The sequence below is a fragment of the Pistacia vera genome, unplaced genomic scaffold, assembly GCF_008641045.1.
Source record: "Pistacia vera cultivar Batoury unplaced genomic scaffold, PisVer_v2 Contig496, whole genome shotgun sequence".
NCBI lineage: Eukaryota > Viridiplantae > Streptophyta > Magnoliopsida > Sapindales > Anacardiaceae > Pistacia > Pistacia vera.
This window is the reverse complement of record NW_022196330.1, coordinates 691249-719061: the sequence shown is the minus strand read 5'-3', so window position 1 is coordinate 719061 and position 27813 is coordinate 691249. Positions and strand designations below refer to the sequence as shown.

Here is a 27813-nt window from a genome sequence, read left to right as displayed (position 1 = left end):
ATTTCATTTCTGCTCATGTCACTTATTTATCATCAACCCCAATGTTCAAAACTCTCATGGGAAAGCTCAAAACTTCCATTTCGAATGTGTCAATAATGAATCAGTTTCACTATATAAACCCCTCAACCCCACTTCATTTTCCCATCAACCAAACAAGTTCACTATCAAACTCCCAGGATCACATTGCTAACACTGTTACATTGCCATATTTAGCCATGAAGAACCTCTTTTTCTCCATGCTAGTTCTCCTCTCAGTCCTTTTCTTCCTTGCCAACGTCAGCGAGGCGGCGGTCCAGTGCAACTTTGTGGTTTCTAAAGCAGCTCCATGTGCAGCGTATGCCACAGGCAAGGCACCAGAACCTAGTAATGAATGCTGCAGTGGGCTGAAACAGCTTGCTCAATCTGTGAAAAGTGTTGATGATAAGAAGGATATCTGCCGCTGCTTAAAGAGCGCTGCCAAGTCTATGAAGGTAAACGATGCGTTCTTGAGCAAGCTTCCTGATATTTGTAAGATCAATGTTGGTTTCCGTGTCTCCTCAAAAACAAACTGCGAAACGTGAGTATTTACTTTCCTTAAGACATTTTTAATTATATCTATCATATCAATATATGGAAGAGGGTACACTTTAAAACGACTAATCGATGAAATATCATATCAAATGGGTTTGAGACACAGATTTTCAAGGTTGCAAGGTGATATCAAGGAGATTAAAGCTAGGTGTATTCTGGAGCAGCTTTGTCTACTGCTATAGTTTCAGTACATTCGCAGCATCGGTAGTATGCTATACCTGTCTAGTGGTTTCTTCTTTGACTTACATCAAAGAAATATTACCCTTTGGATGGTGCTCATTCCTTGTCTGATTTGGGAAACAAAGTGGATTACAATGTTGATCAGGTATACTTGAGCAAAGGGGTGGGGGAGGGTGGTTCATTTTTGTTGATGGCTCTAAGGATTATCTAATCAAATGACACTTAATGATGCTGATATTTCCATTTTCTTCTGTATAGGGAGAAAGAGGTCGCTGCAAAATAAATTATGCAAGTTTTCCTTGAGAGTTGTTTGTTCATCTCTGGTAGATCTCTCCCTGAGCTCTTGTTGAGTTACAATTTGGTAACCCTCTTCTCCTTCTCTCTATAAATTATGCAAATTATTATGTGGTAAGATGTAAATTTTCACTGCCATCCTGATATTGACAATACAGATTCAAAAGAAGGCAGAAAAATATGCATCCATGTTTCTTTTAGGTATTGTGAATAAAATGTTATGACGATTGGATTAAGAAATACCTCCGCTAACTTTCACCATACTATTAACTACACATTCTGTATTCGCCCTTATATTTATCAACACACATTTAGTGACTTTTAAAACTATTTCTACAAATGCTAGAATAACATCATAGTTTATTTCTTGAGCATTTGAAACATCTATTCTAAAAGTGCAGATTAGTAGTCTCTACGAAAAACATGGAATTATTTACATCACAGTGTTATTTTCTATACATAGAGTAAATAAAATTAAAGACTCTGATATTACTTACATATAAAAAGCAATAGGAAGAATTTTAAGGAAGCCTAAATTAGATTCCATAATTAAGAATTTAGCATTTGACTATAGCACCCTGTTTTGATGGTAAAGTATTAGGCCTTACTGTGGACCATACTATTAGTAGAAGCTAAAATAGACTAAAAGAACTTCTTGTGTAAATTACACTGAGTTCTAATGATAGGATTTTTCCAATAGATGATAGATATCTTTAAACAAGAATATATACTTGATATTGAGCACTTAGATTGATTTTTGGGATATGGAATCGGCTAGATCAAAAAATGTCCTGCAATTATAGAAGAAATTTTTCTTTATGATAAAATTTTGAAGGTGATCATTTAAAACAAAGTGCTACTATATAGATTGGATTGAAAGGAGTAATATTTGGCAAAATAAAGAATTTTAGCTTCTAACCAATCTTTATATGATAACTTCAATTCTAAGGTTACAATGTGATCATCAATTTTGTCTAAAATTTTTGTATCAAAAAATAATGAAATTTTGTCTTTTACTCCCTCCGATTTTTTTATAATAGTCGTTTTAAGTTTGACACGGGTTTAATAAAAAAAATTTGTCTCTCCACCAACTTTTTACCTGATTTTGCAGGTGAGAAAGACTTTGCAGTGGGAAACTTTCCCGCTTATTTAAATAGTAGAGAAATGCAAGACAAATGAAAGAGAGACAAGAGATGTGGGTATGATGAAAGGTGGAAGAAGGCAAACGTAAGACTTTTATTTGAAAAAATTAAAAACCTTTAAAACGACTATTATAAAAAAAACGGAGGGAGGTATTTTATTATTGTTAGATAAATGACTGTCCACATTTTAAAAATGCAGATGGTCCTCACCTAAGAATTTCTTTAGCATAATAATAAATTCTTAATATTAAATGTTGATTTATAGCCTTTTCAATAGATTTAAGGAGTTGAAACATAGAATGTCATACTTTATCATGTTACAAGTAATCTTTTAGAGAATGAATGGATATGTACTAGAGGTAACGTTACCTCAACTGTACGCTCTGTAGGGGGTAGCGTTACCCTTACATCATAGTCCCATCATTCTACATTACAAGCTGCATTCCCATCTTAATACATATAGTGTTATCAATAATACTATGCGTACTAACGAATTTTACTAATCAGCGCACTAACATAAAGCATGTACGGGTACCATACGCATAGTACGAATACCATAGTAATTTTAACAAAGGTTAGTACGCTGATTAGTAAAATTCGTTAGTACGCATGCATTACCATAGTGTTATAGTCAACTCCTTAATTTATTACATTACAGACTTCTTTCGTAGAACGATATGTTATTTATAGCATTTCATAAGATTGGTGTAGTAATATTCATTATATCATGCCATAGATCACATTGCTTTTATTATACTCCCTCCGTTTTTTATAATAATCGTTTTAAGGGTTTTTATTTTTCAAAATAAAAATCGTTCATTCCTGCTAGCAAATCTCTTGCAATCTTGCATAGACAAGAAAGCCCATTTATCAGGCAAGCTTCTTCACGCTTACATTCTTCGCAATGGCCTTTTCTACGACACCTTCCTCTCCAATCGCCTCATCGAATTATACTCAAAATGCAACAACCCAAAATCTGCCCAACACCTGTTCGATAAAATGTCCCGTAGAGACATCTTTTCTTGGAACGCAATCTTAAGTGCCCAATGCAAAGCCCAAAATTTAGAACTGGCGTATAATCTGTTCGATGAAATGCCGGAGAGAAATGTTGTCTCGTGGAATAATGTGATTAGTGCACTGGTACGAAAAGGGTTTGAAGAAAAGGCGTTGAGGGTTTATTGTAGGATGATTGAGGAAGGTTATGTGCCTACCCATTTCACGTTGGCTAGTGTTTTGAGTGCTTGTGCAGCGGTGTTGGATGTTGTGCAAGGGAGGAGGTGTCATGGCCTTGCGGTTAAGATTGGACTTGATAAGAATATGTATGTAGGTAATGCTTTGTTGTGTGTGTATGCCAAGTGTGGGTGGACGAGATGTGCGGTTCGAGTTTTTGGGGAGATGGATGCGCCTAATGAGGTTAGTTTTACCACTATGATGGGTGGGTTAGCGCTGACGGATAGAGTTGTTGAGGCTTTGGAGATGTTTAGGTTGATGTATAGGAAAGGGGTTTGTATTGATTCTGTGTCGCTGTCTAGTGTTTTGGGTGTTTGTGCTAGAGGAAGTGGAGGGAATTCTCATGGTTTTGTTGAGAGTGATGATGGGTTTTTCAGTAATGTGCATGGGAAACAAGTGCACTGTCTTACTATTAAACTTGGGTTTGAAGGAGATCTTCATTTGAGTAATTCATTACTTGATATGTATGCAAAGAATGGGGACATGGACGGTGCTGAAGTGGTGTTTGCTAATCTCTCTGAAGTCAGTGTTGTTTCTTGGAATGTTATGATAGCTGGGTATGGCCAGAGATATGAAAGCAAGAAAGCTATTGAATGTTTGAAAAGAATGCAAGTTCGTGGCTTTGAACCTGATGAAGTCACTTATATTAATATGCTTGCAGCGTGTGTCAAGTCTGGGGATATTGAAACTGGACGACAAATGTTTGATAGCATGTTGATTCCTAGTGTGAGTTCATGGAATGCCATGCTCTCTGGCTATTCCCAAATTGAGAATCACAGGGAAGCTATAAAGCTGTTTAGGGATATGCAGTTTCGAGGGTTGCAACCCGATCGGACTACTCTGGCTATTATCCTCAGCTCATGTGCAGCAATGGGGTTTTTGGAGGCTGGGAAACAGATCCATGCTGCCTCGCTGAAAATTGATTTTCATATTGACAATTTTGTTGCCAGTGGACTAATAGGTGTTTATTCTAAGTGTCAGAAGATAGAGTTAGCAGAACACATATTCGATAAAATGCCTGAACTGGATATTGTCTGTTGGAATTCTATGATTGTAGGTTATTCGCTCAATTCTCTAGATAGAGAAGCTTTCATGTTGTTTAAGCAAATGCAACAAAATGGGATGTTTCCTACTCAATTCTCTTTTGCAACTGTGCTGAGTTGTTGTGCAAAGTTATCTTCCTCATTTCAGGGGAGACAGGTTCATGCTCAAATAGAGAAAGACAGATATGTTAATGATGTCTTTGTTGGGAGTGCACTTATTGATATGTATTGTAAATGTGGTGATGTAGATGGAGCTAGGAAGTTTTTTGATATGATGCATGGCAAAAATACTGTCACTTGGAATGAGATGATACATGGATATGCCCAAAGTGGATATGGAGATGAGGCTATATGTCTCTACAAGGACATGATTGCATCAGGTGAGAAACCTGATGATATAACCTTTGTTGCTGTTTTGACTGCTTGCAGCCATTCAGGACTGGTTGATGCAGGGGTTGAAATCTTCAATTCCATGAAGCAAGGACATCATCTGGAGCCAAAGTTAGATCACTATACTTGCATGGTGGACTGTCTAGGTCGAGCTGGTCGTTTCCATGAAGCAGAAATTCTTATAGATGAGATGCCGTATAAAGATGATCCAGTTATATGGGAGGTTCTTTTAAGTTCTTGTCGAGTTCACTCTAATGTGAGCTTAGCAAAAAGGGCAGCAGAAGAACTGTTTCGCTTAGACCCGAAAAATTCTGCTACTTATTCACTTCTTGTTAACGTCTATTCTTCTTCAGGAAGATGGGATGACTTGAGGGCTGTGAGAGAGCTAATGAATGAAAATGATGTAGTTAAAGATCCAGGATATAGTTGGATTGAACATAACGATGCAATGTAAGTCTTATGGTGGACAATAACCAGAGGATTATGGGTGAATGATTGAGACATTAGCGTTATTAGCTGAACAAGTCTTGCGCACTTTTGCTGGTTACATCCGGTGAATTTCTCTCTCTCTCTCTCTCTTTCTCTCTCTCTCTGATCTGGAACACCTTGTAAACTCTTCATCTTCTCAATATTGTATATATTATTTACATGGACCGTAATTGTGACACAGATTTTCAAGGTTGCAAGGTGATATCAAGGAGATTAAAGCTAGTTGTATTTCTGCAGCATGCTTTGTCTACTGCATTATAAGTTTCAGTACATTCTGCAGCATCGGTAGTATGCTATACCTGTCTAGTGGTTTCTTCTTTGACTTACATCAAAGAAAATAGTACCCTTTGGATGGTGCTCATTCCTTGTGCTGATTTGGGAAACAAAGTGGATTACAATGTTGATCAGGTATACTTGAGCAAAGGGGTGGGGGCAGAAAGGGTGGGGTTTCATTTTTGTTGATGGCTGCTAAGGATTATGCTAATCAGAATGACAACTTAATGATGCTGAATATTTTCCATTTTCTTCTGTATAGGGGAGAAAGAGGTCGCTGCAAAATAAAATTTATGCAAGTTTTTCCTTGAGAGTTGTTTTGTTCATCTCTGGTAGATCTCTCCCTGAGCTCTTGTTGAGTTACAATTTGGTAACCCTCTTTCTCCTTCTCTCTATAAATTATGCAGAAGTATTATGGTGGGTAAGATGTAAATTTTCACATGCCATCCTGATATTGACAAATACAGATTACAAAAGAAGGCAGAAAAATATGCATCCATGGTTCTTATTAGGTATTGTGAATAAAATGTTATGACGATTGGATTAAGAAAATACCTCCGCTAACTTTCAGCATACTATTAACTACACATTCTGATATTCGCCCTTATATTTTATCAACACAATTTAGTGACTTTTAAAACTATTTCTACAAATGCTAGAATAACATCATAGTATTATTTCTTGAGCATTTGAAACATCTATTCCTAAAAGTGCAAGATTAGTAGTCTCTACGAAAAACATGGAATTATTTACATCACAGTGTTATTTTCTATACATAGAGTAAATAAAATTAAAGACTTCTGATATTACTTACATATAAAAAGCAATAGGAAGAATTTTAAGGAAGCCTAAATTAGATTCCATAATTAAGAATTTAGCATTTGACTATAGCACCCTGTTTTGATGGGTTAAAGTATTAGGCCTTAACTGTGGAACATACATATATAGTTAGGAAGCTAAAATAAGACTAAAAGAACTTCTTTGTGTAAATTATCACTGAGTTCTAATGATAGGATTTTTCCAATAGATGATATGTAATATCTTTAAACAAGAATATATACTTGATATTGAGCACTTAGATTGATTTTTGGGATATGGAATCGGCTAGATCAAAAAATGTCCTGCAATTATAGAAGAAATTTTCTTTTGTGATAAAATTTTGAAGGTGATCAGTTAAAACAAAGTGCTACTTAATAGATTGGATTGAAAGGAAGATAGACATTTTTTGGCAAAATAAAGAATTTTAGCTTCTAACCAATTCTTTATATGATAACATTCAATTCTAAGGTTACAATGTGATCATCAATTTTGTCTAAAATTTTTGTATCAAAAAATAATGAAATTTTGTCTTTTACTCCCTCCATTTTTTTATAATAGTCATTTTAAGTTTGGGTACGGGTTTTAATAAAAAAAAAATTTGTCTCTCCCACCAATTTTTTCACCTGATTTTGCAGGTGGGAGAAGACTTTGCAAGTGGGAAACTTTCCCGCTTATTTAAATAAAGTAGAGAAATGACAAGACAAAATGGAAAGAGAGACAAAAGAGATATGGGCATGATGAAAAGTGGAGAAAAGACAAGACATGAATGACTTTTATTTTGAAAAAATTAAAAACTCTTAAAACGACTATTATAAAAAAAACGGAGGGAGTAGTATTTATTATTGTTAGATAAATGACTGTCCACATTTTAAAAATGGCAGATGGTCCTCACCTAAGAATTTCTTATTATCATAATAATAAATTCTTAATATTAAATGTTAGATTTATAGCCTTTTCAATAGATTTAAGGAGTTGAAACATAGAATGTCATACTTTATCATGTTACAAGTAATCATTTTAGAGAATGAATGGATATGTTCTAGAGGGTAAGGTTACCTTAACTCTTAAGCTCGGATAAGGGGTACTATTATCATAGTGCCATCATTTCTACATTACAAGTTGCATTCCCATCTTAATACATATTAGTGTTATCAATAATACTATGCGTACTAACGAATTTTACTAATCAGCGCACTAACATAAAGCATAGTACGGGTACCATACGCATAGTACGAATACCATATGTAATTTTAACAAAGGTTAGTACGCTGATTAGTAAAATTCGTTAGTACGCATAGCATTACCATAGTGTTATAGTCAACTCCTTAAATTATTTACATTAGAGACATTCTTTCGTAGAACGATATGTATTTATAGCATTTCATAAGATTGGTGGTAGTAAATAGTCATTATTATCATGCCATAGATCACATTGCTTTTATTATACTCCCTCCGTTTTTTTATAATAATCGTTTTAAGGGTTTTTAATTTTTTCAAAATAAAAATCGTTCATGTCTTATCTTTTCTCCATTTTTCATCATGCCCACATCTCCTTTATCTCTCTTTCCATTTTGTCTTGTCCTTTCTCAATTTTTTTTAAATAAGCGGGAAAGTTTTCCACTTGCAAAGTCTTTTCCCACTTACAAAATCAGGGGAAAAAGTTGGTGGGAGAGACAAAATTATTTTTATTAAAACTCGTGCCTAAACTTAAAACAATTATTATAAAAAAACGGAGGGAGGATATTATAGGGTGCATTTGGTTTATTATTTTGGGAATAATATTGGGTAGTTGAATAGGGGACTATTACGAGATAAAATTTAAAAATTTTTAAAAAACCTCCTAGGTTTGCTAATTTAATTAAACACTCTAATATATAAAAATTATGTAAAATAACAAAAACACCCCCACCACCCGCAGTGCCAGATTATGGTTGGCCGAAAAATTGCGTTACAACACAAACCGGTCGGATCTGTGTCCTATCGCGTCGATCTGGCCTTTTCTGGCCAGATCCACCACGGATCTGACCGAAAAAGGTTAGATCTATGGCCAGATGTGGCCGTCGACTGCTATAAAGGTCCATCTATGGCCGTCAACGATGGCCAAAGATATGGCCGTCGTTGTCGGTCAACGATGGTCAAGATTTGGCCGTTGTTGATCGTCAACAACGGCCATTTCTTAGGCCGTCGCTGACGGCCAGATCTGGCCTTTTCCGGCTAGATCCACTGTGGATCTAGCAGAAAATGTCAGATCGATGAATAATCGACCATTTTCGGTCGTGGTGTAAGCCGTTGTGACAGATTCCGGCTACCATCGACGGTGGTTACCGGAATCTGGCAATTACGGGTGGGTGGGGTTGCTTTTACTAATTTTTAAACTTTTTTTTGGGGTATTTAATGAAATTAATAAACTTAAAGGGTCTAAAAATAATTAAAAATATACACTAATATTTCTCAAATATAATGTGTTAAACAATATTTGGGGAATAAGATTGAGAATATGGGTTGAAATATTGAACCAAACACACCCATAATCTCCAGGGCCGGCTTAAGGGGTAGGCAGGTGAGGCACTTGCCTAGGGCCCCAAAAAAATGGGGGCCCAAATTTTTTATAATTTTTTTTTTTTTTTGAATATCTTACAAAAATGAAAATGGTTTATAATTTCTTATCTAAGTCAAGGGACCTCCAAAAAAAAGCCAAAAAAGCCTAAATTTATTATAAACTTTTTACATATATTCCCACCCAAATTTTAACAAAATAGCAAGTTTGTACCTCTAGTTTAATATATTCTAGTTTATACCCCTAAATTAACACATTGAATCTCTTTTAACAATGGAACACTAAAATAGTCATTTACATATCTCAAATTACTCACCCTCAATTCAATCCCAAAATTTGACATTCACATAAATCATCTCCAGCCCTCTTCTACCGCCAGTGGTTTAGAGTTGATTTCGGTCAATTTTGGTTCCGGTCGATTTTCTCACCAAAATCGACCGAAATCATCATTTTATCATTTCCCAACCTTGATAGCTCTTAATTTGACTAATTTTTGATGAATCTCGCAACCCAACTCCACCACACGACAACTATTTTCAGCCTTTTTGGCATCTACCCGACATTGTTGGTCTTCCCCGACACCACCATCTTCCTCCCCTTAGCCCTCTCACCAAAACCCCTATCATACCTTATCCGTTTACTCTGCCAATCGCCGGTCATTGATACCTTTTGAGCCGTGATTTCTCAAGCCTTTTCTTATCAATCTTGGCATTGGAAATCACCCATTTCACCACCCATCACTTTTCCAACATCTACTCTCTAAAATCCCCCATCAATCTAACCTTGTTAGCCTGTCGATTGCTGTCCACCTCTCCTAGTGATTTTTTATCTCAAAAGGTAAAATAATAATAATAATAATAATAATAATAATAATAATTTTTTTTAATATATGCTTATATTATTAGAGGACCCTAAAATAACTCTTGTCTAAGGTCAAAAATATTCTAGAGACGGCCCTGACAATCTCTTGTACAATTTTGTCCTCATTCGGTCAATCGGTGGTGTAGATTAGAAGAGTCTGGAAGCATGAACACTGATTGCAACCATTTACAAACCCAAGAAGACTCAGAAAATTTCAATTTCCTAGATGGTAGAAGCCAGGACCATCGTTGAATTTCATTTCTGCTCATGTCACTTATTTGTCATCAACCCCAATGTTCAAACTCTCATGGGAAAGCTCAAAACTTCCATTTCCAATGTCTCAATAATGAATCAGTTTCACTATATAAACCCCTCAACCCCACTTCATTTTCCCATCAACCAAACAAGTTCACTATCAAACTCCCAGGATCACATTGCTAACACTGTTACATTGCCATATTTAGCCATGAAGAACCTCTTTTTCTCCATGCTAGTTCTCCTCTCAGTCCTTTTCTTCCTTGCCAATGTCAGCGAGGCGGCGGTCCAGTGCAACTTTGTGGTTACTAAAGCAGCTGCATGTGCAACGTATGCCACAGGCAAGGCACCAAAACCTACTAATGAATGCTGCAGTGGGCTGAAACAGCTTGCTCAATCTGTGAAAAGTGTTAATGATAAGAAGGATATCTGCCGCTGCTTAAAGAGCGCTGCCAAGTCTATGAAGGTCAACGATGCGTTCTTGAGCAAGCTTCCTGATATTTGCAAGATCAATGTTGGTTTCCGTGTCTCCTCAAAAACAGACTGCGAAACGTGAGTATTTACTTACCTTAGACATTTTTAATTATATTAATCATATCAATATATGGAAGAGGGTACGCATTAAGACGAATAATCAATGAAATATAATATCAAATGGGTTCAGAGTTATATTGATTCTTGTTTTATGATTTTGCAGTATTCACTGAATTGCTATAGAATTGAAGCAGCGGTCGGTTGAGAAAGCCATCATAAAGTATATTAAGAGTGAGTTAGAATAAATTAAACAGTGATGAGAATGTTATCATCTTATGTATGATGCTACTTCTGGTATTAATAATAATAATAATGTAATTCTCAAAGTTTTTCTGGTGTTGATTACACTCCTACACTTAAAGCTTGCCATACTAAAAATAATTGGTCTTCTCACCAAAAATCATGACTAATAAAGAATTAGCATAGTGTAGTTTTGGCCAATATTTTAAAACCCAACCTGGGTGAAATCCGGCAAAGTGGTCGGGTCTTGGGTTGGCTGATGGATCAAACCTGTATCCAAAGGTTTGAAATCTAACAAAAATACTTTTGAAACTTACATGTAAGTTTTATAGGTTTAAAATCTTGCAAAAATATCCTAAACACCGTCGTCAACATCGATAAATATAGCTTGTTTTCGACGACAACAATACTTTTCATCACCATGAAAACACTTTTCTTAGTCTCCTGATCAAAACTCATCTTACCCTTTTCCCGTTCACCTCCCCAATCAGCCACAACAGTGGGATTTTTTCAAAGATATTTTTTTGCGATTTTCGATCGATTCATTCACCGAAAATCGACATTGTTGCCATCATTACACTCACCGATAATTTCTCTTCAAAAACCTTAACATTCCAGCCTTCAATTGTTTACGGATTGATATCCTAATTTCTAAGGTTTTGAATGAATGAGAAATTTTGTAACCCAACCCAGTGAAGGCTCGGGGTCCCGATTCAATCGGTTCAGCTGGCTGGGTTTTAAAACAGTATTTTTGGCCTCTGTAATTTAGATGTAAAGCTCAGATCAAGAGAGTGATGAATTTAGCGACAAAATTTTAGTAACATGCACCTTTATTTGGCAATTGTTCATTGTAATTCTATTCGTCAACATCTTATGATATCTTATAATTGAGAATACAGTAAGCAACTGAAGCAGCAATAACAAAATATGAAAATGATCCAAAATGAGATAGCATCCTACTTCCTCTTGTGTTTTCAGGAAAAATTGTATTAACTACCAGGGAATTTCTTGACCATCCCAGCCAAAGAACTTCCCGTTGTCATGCTTCTTCGTGTTTTCGATGATGTTTAAAAGCTTCTGCACTGAGAACTCTTTGGTGAAGAGCTTGCCCTCCGGTACATTTCTCTGAAATGGCCTGGAGAGATCAGTGTCCACTGTGCCTGGATGCAACATAATGCATATAACTGGATCTTTCCTTCGAGCAAACTCCAGCGACACAGTTTTTGTTACTGCAAGCATCAATCGACCAATGAATAAACATGAAATTACACAAGGGAATCCTACATTTATCACTGCAAGCATCAACTGACCGATGAATTAACATGAAATTATACAAAGGAATCATACATTTATCACCAGAAACACTCGAAAGAAGCATCTATTCAATGTTTCTGCACTACAGTCAATAATTCATAGCGAGGATCTTACGCTGATTAAGGGCAGCCTTTGATGCACGATAGGAGTGCCAACCACCCAGGCGATTGTCCCCGATTGATCCTACTCTGGCACTTAAATTGGCCACAACTGCTGCTTCCCTTTCAGTCACAGTCCCTCCTCCAACCTTAAGAAGAGGCCACATATGCTGAAAATGCAAACACATCGATAATATTAAGTGATGACACAAATCTTCAAACTCAAAAACTACAAAACAAAAAATGTTAAGCACGATTATGCTGGAACCTATTTTTCAGGAGAAGTTACTTGAGTATCATCTAAAATTGTTATCAATAACCAGTTTACGTTTAAAAATAGTAAGCTGTTAAAGCGTTTCCAGTAGCTTAGAGTTGCATTAGTGTCCACCTTGGGAATATAAAGAAAAGCCCTCTTTCAATATATTTTTTCTCCATTGTCTAAGACTAATGAAAACATGGAAACATGTAAAATGATTCATTGTCTGCCAGTCTGCCATTCAAGTGCCACTGGGATGTCAACTGCAAAGAAATATCCATGACAAACAGGATCTTTTTATTTTTATTTTTCCACCATACCATTTCCATGTCAAAGATAACCTAAAATAAGCACACCTTCATCACCAGAATAGGACCCACTGCATTAATCTCATAAGCAAGCATCAAGGATGACCTCTCTACTTTGTTCAATGTTGTTTCTGTACTGAAAATTGAAGAAAATAAGTTAAGAGCCCTAATAACTGGTTCAAACAAACAGTTAGCTTTTAGTTGGTTCATTATTGGATGATACATAGGAGGGTTAAACTCTTATAGTTGAACCAACACCTTATCCAGGAAGACTGAGCGAAATGAAGAATTACCCCTACCTGGTTGCAACACATTCTGTATTGAAAGAATGCCTGACGCATTAATGAGAAGGTTTAAAGAGCCATATCTCTCTGTAATAGACTTTGCTGATGCCTGAAATATAATGTTAAACCAGAAGACACAAGTTTAATTAATTTTTTCCAATTGATAAGATAGAAAGACAAAGAGAACAAGATTCATTAGAACATCTTATTTCCAAGAAGACGAGGGACATTATTAATGTTAAAGATATTACAACCGCTTTCTCAATCCAAAATAGTTGTAAATTTCATCATCTTTAGAAAAAAAAAGAAAGAAAAAGAAATTCCCATCAATTAGGCTAGTAAAGGGAATTGAAAGGAAACATTTGGCTAGAGGAAGCATAGAAAGACAGATGAAACTGAATGATGATGTAAGTAATAGATTATAAAGCTTGATTATCATCAATCCACTGAAAACTAAGAGAACATCACCAAAAAAGCACAAAGACATATAAGCAAAGCATAAGAATGAGAGCAATCTAACCTCTATGGTGCTTTCAACAGTCAGATCCAACTGTAAAATGTCAAGTCTTTCAACAAACTTATTTTTTAAATCAAGAAGCCCTGTTGCTGCATTTGGATTCCGGCATGTGGCAATAACATGCCCTTTATCATTTTTCTCCAGCAGTTCCTTAACCTATATGAGGCAAAAAAACAAGTCATAATGCATTCCACTGCTTCGCTTGTATTTTTGCAGCATTGAATTCAAGTTAAGCATATTCAAAAGAACAATAAGAATGTTTTCATGGTAGCAGATTCTTTACACCAAGAAACTAAACCGAGGGAATGATACAACTATAGTTTGCTTTCTGCACAATTGCGTATAGTCAAACAGTCTCTGCTACTACTATCCAATCATGATAATACAGGCATGCCAAGAACATACTATGCCTAAGAATGCTATGTAAGACATCAAACCGAATCAATTTGAAATGTCAAATGAGATGAATATTGGCTGGCTGTGCACCATGAAAACAGAACCTATGACACAAATAACGAGCAGACCCAAAAGTAACACATAATAAAAAATAAATAAAAAAAAAAAAAAACCCAGGAGGTGAATCCAAAATGTCCATGGAAGAGCCTTCGGGGTGGTAATTGAAAAAACACAATTCAAGGTTACCATCTTCATAATAACTCTTCAGCTCTCAAAATTACTCCACTAAACAATTGCCCAAGATTAAATTTTGAAAACCATAACCCTAATATCACAAACTTATTATCCAACCGTCAAGTTTTAACTTTAAGCTCCACAAGAATTATGGCCATCATATCCATTTATCAAGACAAATGACTTTGATAGCAAGACTGTTTAGCAACACCAGAAATTCAATAATTTAGCCATGACTAAATTTAAATAAAACAAAGCAAAAAAAGATGGCCTTCAACTTTACCATCCAGATGACAGGTCAAGCCGTAACAAAATTGGCAAAATTCCAGTAAATATATGAAAATTTAACATATGCAATTCTAACTCCATTCCACAAGCAGCAATTCTAACTACATAACCATAAAAATATATGAAACAAAATCAACTTTATGAACTCCATTCTAATTGTAACTGAACCCGTTTCAAGAAATTGTCTAAACATTTGCAAACCACGAGGAAAAATTAACCATTTTCAAGCCATTTTATTATATACCATAAAGGGACAAATCCAATGTATCAATAAGCCAATTATGAACAAGAATTTGATCAAAAAGTGAAACAATCTCAAAAGGGTATCAAAGAAACACAATAATACTCACAAATTCAAGGCCAATTCCTCTTGAAGCTCCTTGTACCATTGAAACCCCACCATCCCATTTCACAGAACCAGAACCAGAACTAAAACTAGCCCTTGGAATTGATCTGAGAGCCCCAGCCAGTGATGTTGTAGCCATAAATGCACGTTGGCTTAGACTGAAAAGTTGCATTTTTTCAGCTTCTGTTAGAGAAATATTGGATCTTTACCTCTCTCAACCCATATTTGTATAACACTCATCTTATCTATCTACTCTGTTTTGGCTCATTAATGTTATTGAACATCATTTATCCTAATTTTATCTGTATTTCTTCATGCTATTAATGTGACATGATCACAATAATCAGCTTAATGAGAACCATATATTAAAATTTTGAGGTAATTACTAATTACCCCTAAATATTGGGGTTCTTTTAATCAAAACCCTCAGAGAAAAAGTATTCAGGGGGATTTTGATATTTTCTAAGGGGGGTATAATTTTTTTAATTCACTGTCGCTCAAGGAGTCTGATAATAACCTTTATTATCTATCATTTTTCTTCAAAAAATAAAAAATAAAATGATTTGACAAAAATACCCTCAATTCAAGATTCCTAAACAACAAATAAAAGTATTTGCACACCTAAATACAATCATGTTTAATGAAAGATGTTGAAATTTTGGTGTGTTATAATTTGACAATCTTTATTTTTTTTTATTTTTTTTAATTTCTAGTTAAAGATTAAGTTTTCTCTCTGTAAGGTGTTCTTCCATGGTTAGAGATTGAGCTTCTTCTTTTTTTTTTTTTTTTTTTAATTTTATTTGGCTTCAAGGTTTTTTTCTTTATATTTCTCTAACAAAATTTCATAGAGATGTGAAGATGGTATTGTTGAAGATAGGGTTAAATTTGTCACTTTGCTAGAGAATGGTTGTGTCAATAGAGAAAATATTGAGTTTGTAACCACTTGGTTGTGACCAGATAGCAAGATCTTAGGTTACCTAGAAGTCTTGTGTTCGAGTGCAATCAGTAATCATCTATCACATTTGTGACTTACTTAGTCTATTGGACTTGTAGAGTGTTCAACAGACCTTGAGGATTAATTGAGATGCGTGCAAGCTGGCTCGGACACCCTGGTCATAAAAAACAAAAATTGACTTGGTCATGCTTTTCTAACTTTAAATGTATGAAAATTTAATATTAATATTGTATAAATGTGTTGATAAATATATGCGCTAGCATTAGCCATGAGAGAGAATATTGAGTTGGCAACCACTTGGTTGTGGCCGGATGGTAAGACCTTAGGTTACCTAGAGGTCTTGTGTTCGAGTCCAACCAAGTGATCATCTATCACATTTGTGACTTACTTAGCTCATTAGACTTGTAAAGGGTTCAATAGACTTCAAGGATTAATCGAGGTGCGCACAAGTTGACCCGAATACTTTGGTAAAAAAAAAAATATATATATATTGACTTGGTCATGCTTTTCTAACTTTAAATGTATGAAAATTTAATATTGATATTGTATAAATGCGTTGATAAATATATATACTAGCAGTAGCCTTATTTTAAATTTGATATTATTTGTAAAAGCAAAAAATTAATGAGTGAAACTTTATTTTGGTCCTTGAGGTTTGGCCAAATTCGTTAGGTTCTTGTAGTTAACAATAGTTTGAAGAATTTTATAAGAGTTTTGTAAAGTCTAAAATACCCCTAACATTTTTATGTGAGTAACATTAAAAATTAACATAATTAATTATAAAGAAAAGAAAACTAACCAGTAATTAATAGACAATTCTAAATTTCTAATAAAAATTTAGAACAACCAAATTTAGCAACACAATGTTACGTGGCCAGATCTAACCTTTGTCGATGCACGTTGTGACCCTTTTCAACGGTTTCATGCAAGGCCTTCAAGGTCTCCAACGGTAACTTCCGCAAGGTCTTAACAACCTCCAGTGGTGCCACCGTGAGGCCTTCAAGCCCTCCAACNTTAAATTTGTCACTTTGCTAGAGAATGGTTGTGTCATGAGAGAAAATATTGAGTTGGTAACCTTAGTTGTGGCCAAATAGCAAGATCTTAGGTTACCCAAAGGTCTTGGTCTTGTGTTCGAATGCAATCAAATGGTCATCTACCATCTTTGTGACTTACCTAACCTATGGAACTTGTAGAGTGTTAAATAAACCTCAATGATTAATCGAGATGTGTGCAAGCTAGCCCAGATGCCCTGGTCATTAAAAAAAAAAAAAATTGACTTGGTCATGCTTTTCTAACTTTAAATGTATGAAAATTTAATATTAATATTGTATAAATGTGTTGATAAATATACACATTAGCATTAGCCATGAGAGAAAATATTGAGTTGGTAACCACTTGGTTTTGGCCGAATGGCAAGACCTTAGGTTACCTAGAGGTCTTGTGTTCGAGTCCAACCAAGTAGTCACCTATCACATTTATGACTTATCTAGCTCATTGGACTTATAAAGTGTTTAATAGACCTCGAGGATTAATCGAGGTGCGCGCAAGCTAACCCAGATACTCTGGTCACAATATATATATATTGACTTGGTCATGCTTTTCTAACTTTAAATGTATGAAAATTTAATATTGATATTGTATAAATGTGTTGATAAATATATACACTAGCATTAGCCTTATTTTAAATTTGATATTATTTGTGTTGTGTGTAGTTTTTCCGCCAAGCTCGGGCTGGCGCGAGGATATAGCTCGACCTAGTATAAGCTCGTCGAGCCATAGCTCGACCTAGCACAAGTTAGTCACGAACAACCCGAATGATCATTCAATCGATTCTCAGATAACTTCAGATCCATATATTATGGGAACGATCAGATTAATAGCAATCTTTGCGCAATCATAGCGCCCAATCGTGAGAATATCGGAGTTGCAGTTCAAATCAATTGTAATCCCTTTATTTTCGCTATTTCCTTTATGTAAATCTTGTATATATACCCCTTGAAACGATGAGGAGGGGGATACAAATTCTAGATTAGAACTATATTGTAAGCTCTTACAGCATATAAGCAAAACACAGTGGACGTAGGCAGTTTAACTTCGCCGAACCACTTTAAAAGTTCTCTTTGTCACTTATTTTCTAGCATTTCCATTCACCAATCGTTGATTACCAATAATCACACACATATCAGTTTCGATCCCAACAAGGTCGATCAGATCTTGCTGGTTGGTGCAGATTTTTGTATAAACAATTTGTAAAAGCAAAAAATTAATGAGTGAAACTCTATTTTGGTCCTTGAGGTTTGGCCAAAGTCGTTAGGTCCAATAGAATATGAATATAACATTTAGGTTCTTGCAGTTACCAATAGTTTAAAGAATTTTTTAAGAGAGTTTTGTAAAGTCTAAAATACCCCTAACATTTTTATGTGAATAACATTAAAAATTAACATAATTAATTATAAATAAAAGAAAACTAACCAATAATTAATAGACAATTCTAAATTTCTAATAAAAATTTAGAACAACTGAATTTAGCAACACAATATTACGTGGCCAGATCTAACCTTTGCCGATGCACGTTGTGACCCTTTTCAACGGTTTCATGCAAGGCCTTCAAGGTCTCCAACGGTAACTTCCGCAAGGCCTTAACAACCTCCAGTGGTGCCACCGTGAGGCCTTCAAGCCCTCCAACGAAGGCCCCAACCTACCAAAGCATTTGATTTTAATATTTTTTTATGTTTTTATTTTAATTTTTGCAAGATTGTTTTAGTGAGGGAGTAAATAAAATTTTCGTTCGTGAATGAGAAAATTAGAGAAATTTTGGTTTGGTAGATAAAAAACAGAGATAAAATATTGTTTGATGAATGAGAAAATCTTAGAAAGTTTACTAAAAAAGATGAGAAATGTAATAAATTTAGTGGGATAATAGGAAAGCTTAAATAAATAAATAAAAAAAAAAATTGGGTAAATAAGAAAAAGTAGTAATTTCTATTTGGTAACATAAATTGGATGAGCTTTGGGTTATATTTGCACTGTTAAATTTTTCCAAGGGTAAAAATGTCGTTTTTGCATTTAACAAAGATTTTTTATTTTTTTTTATCATCGGAGGTGTTTAACTTGCGCGCAGTTCAACTAATCTTCTAGGGTCCTAGAACTACCGACTGAGTAAGAACCTATGTGGCCAACTCTATTAGTGCTTGTGGGGACTTGAATTTAAAAGCTTATGAAACTTTTTTTGCTCTTTTATTATCAGGACACTCAACTGTGATTACATTTAACAAAGTTTCATTAGTAGTTTTTGCATAAAGGGAGTTAGGGTCCTATTTTATCAAACCACTGGTGGCTTATGTTAACAGGGCAAACATATGGGGGCTTACGATTTTTTTAAAATTAATTATTGAATCAAGAACCAAACTTATTATGTTATTATTATGATGAAGCCCCAACAAATTTATTTATTGTAGTAAATGCTGCATTTTTAGATTAAATGTGGTTGACATTTAACTTGGCAAAATAATACTAGATATAAAATTTGTATATAAGCATATCATAATATTAACAAAAAAACGAATATAAGAACAATTCTTAAACGCTTAATTTACGACGATGAATGATATGGATGAAAGAAAAATAAAAGTTACATGAATTTAAAAATAAGAGTTCGTATTATTTGTTTGTATATATACCACTACTTGTAATTTTTCGTGTGTCAATTTAAGATCGATGTCGTATTACTTGAGTATAATTTTGGGATATAATCTCAGGATATATAGTATTTATTTAATTTGAAAAGGAGTAGGAGAAATATATCTTATTGAAATTATAGTTGTGGTAAATGAGAGTATAAGTACTTTTATAATTATTAAAATTTTTTTTTCAAAAAGAAAAGAAAAAACATTATGAATTTGCAAATTCCTAAAATACCCTTAGAAAGGTTAGACTTTTTGAACATAAACAGTAAGTTTATGAAATTATTATTTAATCAATTTTAAAGTGTATTTTTCATATGATAACACTTGTAAAATATATGTAACATCTTTCTATAGGTCATAATATATCTATTTATTTTTAAGTTGCTTCTTTAATTGTTTAATTAAATTGTCCATTTTTAGGATTTTCTCTCATTTTTACTCTATCCAAACACGTTATAGATTAAACATGGTAAAAAAAAAAAAAAAAAATCACACTCTCCTTCTTATTCAAGTGGAGATTTTATTTTATTATTCTCTCTTGATATCATGAATTTTATTTTAATTAATATAATAAAAAAATTTTATAACCACACAAAATTAAATAGCTAGAAAGAGACAAAAAGAGTCCAACATTATGTAAATCCAAATTCAATTTATAACATTGTAATTGATTTTTGATAGTGGTTTTAATCATTTCAAAATGGAATATATTAATTAGCATTAAGATTAATTATACTATTGATTATGTCAACATATTTATAAATCAAATTTATGGCCAACAAAAATGTAAGCAACCATTTAATTTTGGTCCCACAAAATTGATAGTGGAGAGCACGCAAATCCAAGCAAAATAAAAACAATAATAAAAAGAGAGAAAATAAAAGAAAAATATATTTATTTATTTAAAAAAAAAGAATAGAATTTTTTTTAATTATAACATAAAATATTTAATATATTTATAAGTTTGGATTGTTTTTAACACTTCCAAAATAATTTTCAAAACGATAACATTTTTTTACTAAATTTAATGAAAAATGACACAAATTTTATTTTTTATATTAATAAACAGACAATTTTATCATTCAATAAATAATTCACTTTTTTTTTTTTTTAAATATTTATGATACTATCATTTGAGTGATCAAAATATAACAGTGATTTTACATAAAACAATTTTATTCAGAGAAGTTGTTTACAAAAACAAGTATAATTAATTAGATTGAATATTATTTGAAGTTTCTGGCTAATTAATAAATTAATTCGATAATTAAAGGGATTAATTGTCAACATTTTGAGGGAACAACTTTCATTCTCTTGGGTTTAGATTAGAACAAATTTAATTAATTAATTAATTAATTCGATAAGAAAACAAGTAAGTAAATAATTTAAAAAAGATTTGGAGATATTTTGTTGATATCAAATAATAGTTTAATGGGTAGAGTGAGATCATGATCGGCATAATTTATTATAAAATTAAGATGATATAGTTTAATATTAGTCATTGCTTTAGAAACCTGTCTTCTTAATTAATATTATTTTTCTTGAGTAAATTGGTTGACTTTGTAAAAGATTTGGTTTAAAATACCAATAAACCTAATTACCTTTTTATATTAAATTTTGTGAGAAATTTCCATTTGAAATTAGGAAAATAGTTGAAAATTTTCTTTTTTAAATCATTTGAAACCTTCTTGAAATTTCATAAATTAATTTTTAAAAACAATCTTTTAGTAAAGTCTATCTACATTTTATATTTCAGAGGTTAATTTCATCTGTTGTTTATGAGATTTTTAAATCTCAAGCATCTTAATAATTTTTAAAAATTATTAAATACCTGCTAAATTTCTTTATATATTAAAAAAAATAAAAATAAAAACCTCTTAAATAAGGGATATTTACTAATTTTCAAGCATCACAACAATTCTTTACCTGAAAATAATAAATCTCTGAGGATGGATGAAATTAACCAATTCTAACTTGCATAATAAAATGCTTTAACCTATTTTCTAATACATAAACACCACTGAAAACATTATTTAAATTAGGGTTTTACTATTATATATCATTATAATAATGTATAAACATAAAATTTGTAAATTTGTAACGCAAAACTTGTAAATTATTATCATAAAATTTTTAATATTTATATTTAGATTGGTATATTATAGTCAAATCCACTGAAAAGAAATAAGCAAATTAGAAAATCCAAGGAATTAAGCTAGGTACCTAGGGCTAGCAATTGAATAACAACATCAAGAAATTAACAAAAATAATTAAACGATGGGACAAGTTAATTAAACGGTGCATGTGTTTAATTATAAGATCACCTTCACATTCTGTGAGTGAGAGAGAGAGCATGAAATTATCTCTATGGACGGGGTTTTAACAAAAATTTTTAAATATATTATTCAAAGAGTCATGAGTTTAAATTTATTTTTGAGTATTCATAAAAATAGATACTAAAATTTTTATCTAATTGATAACTTCAAAATCACAAAAAATTAATTAAATTATTAATAGATATAATCATTTAAGTTTTTATCTATTCGATCATTTTAGAGTCTTACAAAATTATTGAAATATGCCTATCATGTTAAAAAAAATAATAATAATAAAGAAGTAATTTCATATCTATCTTTCCAAAATCATGAAGCATACATAGTGATTCCCATAAACATTCCCATATGCATTACTTCAAATGCAATATAATTACTCCTTTTTTTTTTTAATCTTTTACCCATGGGTCAATCAAAGAAAAGAGACGAAAAGCAAGACAAAAACTGAAAGAGAGAGAGAGCTTTACACTGTAGTTTTGTCCATTGAGATGACTTGAAATTGAACATGAATTGAATGGGATATAGAAATTTTCGTTAAAGCTGATGGCTGAATGGATTGATGGATTTGACAGAACTTAATGTCACTATTTCCTTATGAAATTATAGTAAAAAGATAGAGGCAACCTCTTTTACATCTTATCATCTCAACTGTTTGACATGTGTGAATTCAACCCTTTTCCACCTCTTCTCTAATAATTTTTATTACAAAAAATAGAAATATTTGATTAACAAATTTCCAGTGCAAACTCTTATATAAAAATGATGTATTTTAAGATAATTAAATGATGTTAAACTACAAAATTTGATAAACAAATTTCCAGTGCAAACTCTTATATAAAAATGATGTATTTTAAGATAATTAAATGATGTTAAACTACAAAATTTGATAGATAAATTTCTTATACAAACTCTTCCGTACAAATTGTATAGCAGAGATGCATGTTAAGATAAATAAATGATGTTAAATTGAAGATAAAATTAAAAGAGATGACATGTTAAATGCGTATGGTTCATTCTATAACAACTAGTTTGTATATGTAATATTACTTCATAAAAAAATATTATATATTATTTAAGATTTGAATCTAGTGATATTTTTCGATTATCTTGTACAAGTAAGAAATTTGATAGAATGTTTATGAATGTTTGATTTTATTTGGGTTTAATTAATTTATTGCATGTTGAAAAAGCTCGTGAGAAATATATATATATATATATATATATATTTTAAAAGTAAATTTCATAAAAGAAGAGAAACAATACCAATCACCCAAAAGGGAGTAGAGCACACATACTCTAAACAAAGAAGGGAGATGGGCATAGACACCATAACGGAGCTCGCAGGTTCAAACCAAACAGAAAAGAGAAACGAGTATAGGCGTCCGACAAGAGCACATAGGCTCAAAACAAATAAGACTAATTAGTTGGGGGTAGGCTCCAATGGCTCTAAGAGCGCACAAGCTCAAAACAAACAATACTAATTAGTTGGGCATAGGCTCTAGATGACTCTAAGAGGGCGCAGGCTCATGAGAAAGATGATACCATGATATGAGCTTCTTATTCTCCCTAAAATGTAAATATTGAAATTAAATATGTATAGTGTGTACTTAATTCATGAAACCATTTATATTTTTATCTTGAATTTTCATTAATTGTTGATGATTGTTGTATTGATGAAGATGAAAAAAACCCTAGTTTATGTTCAATCAAATAAAAGAACTTTAAAGCCAAATTCGTACCAAAATAATCCGTGGAACAGTATATTATTAACTTCTTACTGTTTATGCAGAACAGCGAAATTGAAGTAAACCACATGGCTAGGGTTAACCCACCATAACATATACTGTATTAAAGATGATGATGAACAGATCACCTCATAAATAACATTTTAATAATTATGGTAAATTAAGATTTATATATATCATAAATGAGACACATGATAATGGATCTACAATTTATGATTCCCCTTCTCTCTCTGCAACTCATACAAAAATTCAGTGTTTCTCCTAAGAACAGCTTAATTAATTAATTTATTAATTATACATAGAAATGTCAGAAGAAGAAACAAGCTAGCCATTCACGTGATAAAATGACAAAATCCGATTATATAATTACCTCATTCATCGTCCAATCATTAGAGATAAGATTAAACAGTAATTGTTTTTACTACTAATTTAATTGTATAAATAAAAATAAATTAACAGAAATCTGAGAAATCCGAAGCACTTTCTCTCCATTGCACATCCCTAGAGATCAAAACTTTTTTTTTTTTTTTTTTTCCACCAATTTGTCATCTTTCTCTTATATTTCTTCACATCAAAGCAATTAAAACTTTATATTATCTATAGGTTTATTTTATTTTTTTTCACCGAGGAGATTGCTTAACGTTAAACTTATCTGTTTCGTTTAGAAAATAGAAAGTATAATATAATTTTATTAATTTAATACTAAATGCTCTTATAAGAGAGAAAAAAAACCCTATTTTATATTTTTCTGGAGTTATTAGAAAGATTTTCTAAAAAAATAAAAGAAGTTGATAATATATGAAAAATGGGGTGAAATAATGAGTTCCACTTGATGGAAAAAGGAAGAGGAAAGGCAAGTCCCATCCCATCGAAAATGAATCTGCTCACTGAGCTATCGAGTCATGTCTGATGGATGTACTTTTTTTAACTGTGGAAACCTTCTGTTTCTCAGCTTTCTGTCTCATCCACTAATATTCCAAAAGGAATGTGGGACTCATTGCCTCTGCTCCCAATCAACCAGCACTCTCTATCTTTTTTACCATCTTTGTTTTTTCTAATCTTCTGACTGTTTGTTCTGGTAAATAACAAGAAAAAAAAGTAGAAAAGGGGAAAAAAAATTCTGAAATTCAAACCAGAATGACAAGCTAAAGGTTTATAACAGGACCTCGAATGAAATTTTGCACCACATGAACTTACATAAAAATAGTCTTTTAATTTCTTTGTTGTTTGACTTCAAGGTCTTGTTATAAACCCCTCTTGGATTCTCCAAATGAAGTGTTGTTGTTGTCTCCTGACCAATCAAAGAGATTAAATGGATCCAAACCCTTGTTTTCTTTATGTACATCTCCACTGAATCCATGGCTAAATAAGAGGTTTAGAGGGTCGGCTTCTATCTCTCCCAAATCGGCGAAGAAATCTTCATGAGATTGGTTCGACTGATCTGGCAATGCCGGTTTGTATATCTGAGAAAACCCTTCACTGAATTCACCATTTTGATCCATCTCAAATGGCTTCTCCATTTCCTCCACCTCCTCTTTAACTGAAGCGCTTGAGCTAGCTCCAACTACTGGCGACAGCGTATCGTCATTACTATTCTCCTTCGCTTCTTCCTTTGTGTTGTTTGTTGAATTCTGAGGCTGAGAGCCGGAGCTCTTCGCCGCGTTGTTTTTAGATGGCTGAGACCTTGTTGAGCCGGCTAGCGCATTTCTCTGTGTCGGCCATGGATGATTGTGCTCGGAAGTGTAGGTAATCACCAACATATTCGGATCCGTTCGGCTCCTCTCAACTTGTTTCCTCGCTGAACATCCCTTCGAGCTACTGCATCTGTAATAGCCCCTGGAAAATTCACAGACCATTACTCTTTAATTGTCATCCCAACTAAAAGTTTAAATTCGTAAGTCAGAAAAAAAATAAAAAAAAATAAAAAAACCAGAAAACGAAAAAGAAAAGAAGTGAAAATAGATTCACTTATGCCCTGACGAGAAATTAATTATATAACACCTGTATATATAATTCAGTTTACCTTGGATAAGGTGAACCTTTGATGGGTTTTTGTCCATATTTTCTCCATGCCCAGAGATCAGAAGGAACCACCTCTCCACTTGACCTGCTATTTGCCGCTGCCGGCGCCGGAATACAAACCACCTTCTTTGCCTGGCTCTTTCTGGAATCCATTACAAGAATGATCTTGTTAATTTTCTTAAAAAAAAAAAAAAAAAAATTGAGAGACTTGTACAAGAATCTTGTTAATTTTGTAAAGAAAAATTGAGAGACGTTTAGTCAATACTTAATAGAGCAAGAAATGTTATTAATTTGACCTGTGCATAGTTTTAGTAAGTTTCATAAAGAAAGAAGAAAGTTTTAATTTGGTATATTTTTGAACAATTGAAGAAGAAATCAAAAAGTTAGAACTATTCTCTGAAAACAACATGGTGAAAGCTAAGTTTGTGAATCTTATTGTGACACCAGTTAGATTACCCTTTTTCAGGTTTGAGTAAAACCCCATCAAACGTATATTTTTGGGCTTAATTATGAAGATGTTGACAAGAACTCACCTGAAATCATACAACTCTAATAACAAAACCCTAATTTCAGATCATCACTATAATTTTATGATAAATATAAACTAAAAGTTACATACATCTAATTCTCAATATTAAATTGAATTAGTTAATAATATTATTTAATAAATTCTGACCTTCTTTTGATGCCCAGATTCCTCGGGGATGAGATCTGCAAAGGTCCAGTAGTGTTATCAAGTAAACAACTTTTTGAGCTGGTTGCATTAATCATGTCACTTGGAAGCATAGCAGGCGCCTTAGTTCCCCTCGGCGTGGCAGCAGCAGCGGCGAGAACTGGTGAATCACATGGCAAAACCGGCAGCTGCTTGGGACTTTGTGAGATCTGAATCCGTGAAAAAACGTTGCAAGGCGTCTTCAATTCATCTTCAAAAACCCTTTGATGACGAGGATAGCTGGCTGAAGAAGTAGTACCACTTTCATCAACAATAGTACTGCTAGTTGTTGACATCATTTCAACTGAATTCGGAGCGCTGTAATAGCAGGAACCCGCCATGTTGAGCTCATGGAGGAGCGGATCTCGAATGGAGGAGAACGGATCACCGAAGGAAGAAGAATCTCTATGATTGTCCGAAGTCAAAGAAAAATTCAACGCATCGGAAGACGGAAATTGCCAGGTTGAAGAAGAAGCAGCAGCAGCAGGAGGATTATTGTTATTATTGTTAACGTTACTATTAATATCAGACGATGAATTACCTGAGCTTGCTCGAAGAATATCGGTTAAATCGCCTTGGTAATTCTCCATTGGAAGGCCAAAGAAACTGCGCATACTACTAATGCAACAACCAGGAGGAGCAAACCGGAGAAATCAAAACTAAAACCAAAACTAAGGGTTTCATTTAATATTTACTAAACCTAGCTTAATCAGCTATGGTGAAAACCTTAAACGTATGAAGAAAATATCAAAACATGCAGAAAATTTCCAATTAAATTGTTTCTGAGGAGCCAAAAAACAAACAGGGTTTTGAGTTTTGAAGGATGAAACAAAAGAAAAATGGATTCTTTGAAGAGAAAGAGAGAGATAGAGAGACAGAGAGAGAGAAAGAGAGAGAGTCGCTGACTTTTCACACAACAACACAGCCATTGAGAATACGCAACCGGTTAAATTAAAAAATAAAAGGGTTTTAAGATTTATTTATTATTAATCATCTCAAATTATATAAAAAAAAAAATCAAAGGGTCAAATATCTGCAACTGTTTTTGTTTTTGGTATTTTTGTTCTTAATAAATATTAATCAAGCTAAGTTAATTCATCTACAAAAAAAGTAAATTTTCGAAAACAAGTGATGGGAAAGTAAAGAGGCAGCAAGTAGCCGCATTTATCGGAAAACGTTTCGATATAATTTTACGCCGTTTCTTTTTTTAATATATAGTTTTTTTATTTTATTTGGATATAATACAAAGTGAAGATTGATTGATTGCTTGCCCACCTCACAATGTGATGCACTTTGTTTAAATGAACTTTGTACATTATTTTCCACAAGCCAAAGCTGGAAATGCCCACCAAAGGAAATATTCACTACAATCTTGCAATTATATAGAGTGAACCTTTCATGGCATATTTTTGTGTAAAATCTCAATCAAATAAAGCCAGGGT

The 27813-nt window shown here is 33.2% G+C and overlaps 3 protein-coding genes across 3 annotated transcripts; 1 reads left to right on the top strand and 2 right to left on the bottom strand.

The window, feature by feature from the left end:
• Positions 1 to 215: 215 nt before the first annotated feature.
• On the top strand, positions 216 to 10913 carry LOC116105281 (pentatricopeptide repeat-containing protein At4g20770). The gene is made up of 6 exons (XM_031391728.1): positions 216 to 556; positions 2975 to 5299; positions 5520 to 5536; positions 5619 to 5746; positions 10075 to 10655; positions 10801 to 10913. Exons 1-6 carry the CDS (start codon positions 216 to 218, stop codon positions 10808 to 10810), a joined length of 3402 nt encoding a protein of 1133 aa, XP_031247588.1. The 3' UTR covers positions 10811 to 10913.
• A 793-nt stretch (positions 10914 to 11706) lies between these two features.
• Positions 11707 to 15231, bottom strand: LOC116105260 (C-factor). Its single transcript, XM_031391706.1, has 6 exons — positions 14923 to 15231; positions 13658 to 13810; positions 13153 to 13246; positions 12902 to 12984; positions 12306 to 12459; positions 11707 to 12106 (listed from the first exon to the last, which is right to left on the bottom strand). The coding sequence occupies exons 1-6, from the start codon at positions 15088 to 15090 to the stop codon at positions 11871 to 11873; spliced, it is 888 nt and encodes a 295-aa protein (XP_031247566.1). The 5' UTR covers positions 15091 to 15231; the 3' UTR covers positions 11707 to 11870.
• A 9221-nt stretch (positions 15232 to 24452) lies between these two features.
• LOC116105252 (probable WRKY transcription factor 14) lies at positions 24453 to 27248 on the bottom strand. Its single transcript, XM_031391696.1, has 3 exons — positions 26336 to 27248; positions 25661 to 25801; positions 24453 to 25473 (listed from the first exon to the last, which is right to left on the bottom strand). The coding sequence occupies exons 1-3, from the start codon at positions 26983 to 26985 to the stop codon at positions 24882 to 24884; spliced, it is 1383 nt and encodes a 460-aa protein (XP_031247556.1). The 5' UTR covers positions 26986 to 27248; the 3' UTR covers positions 24453 to 24881.
• Between the last annotated feature and the right edge of the window lie 565 nt (positions 27249 to 27813).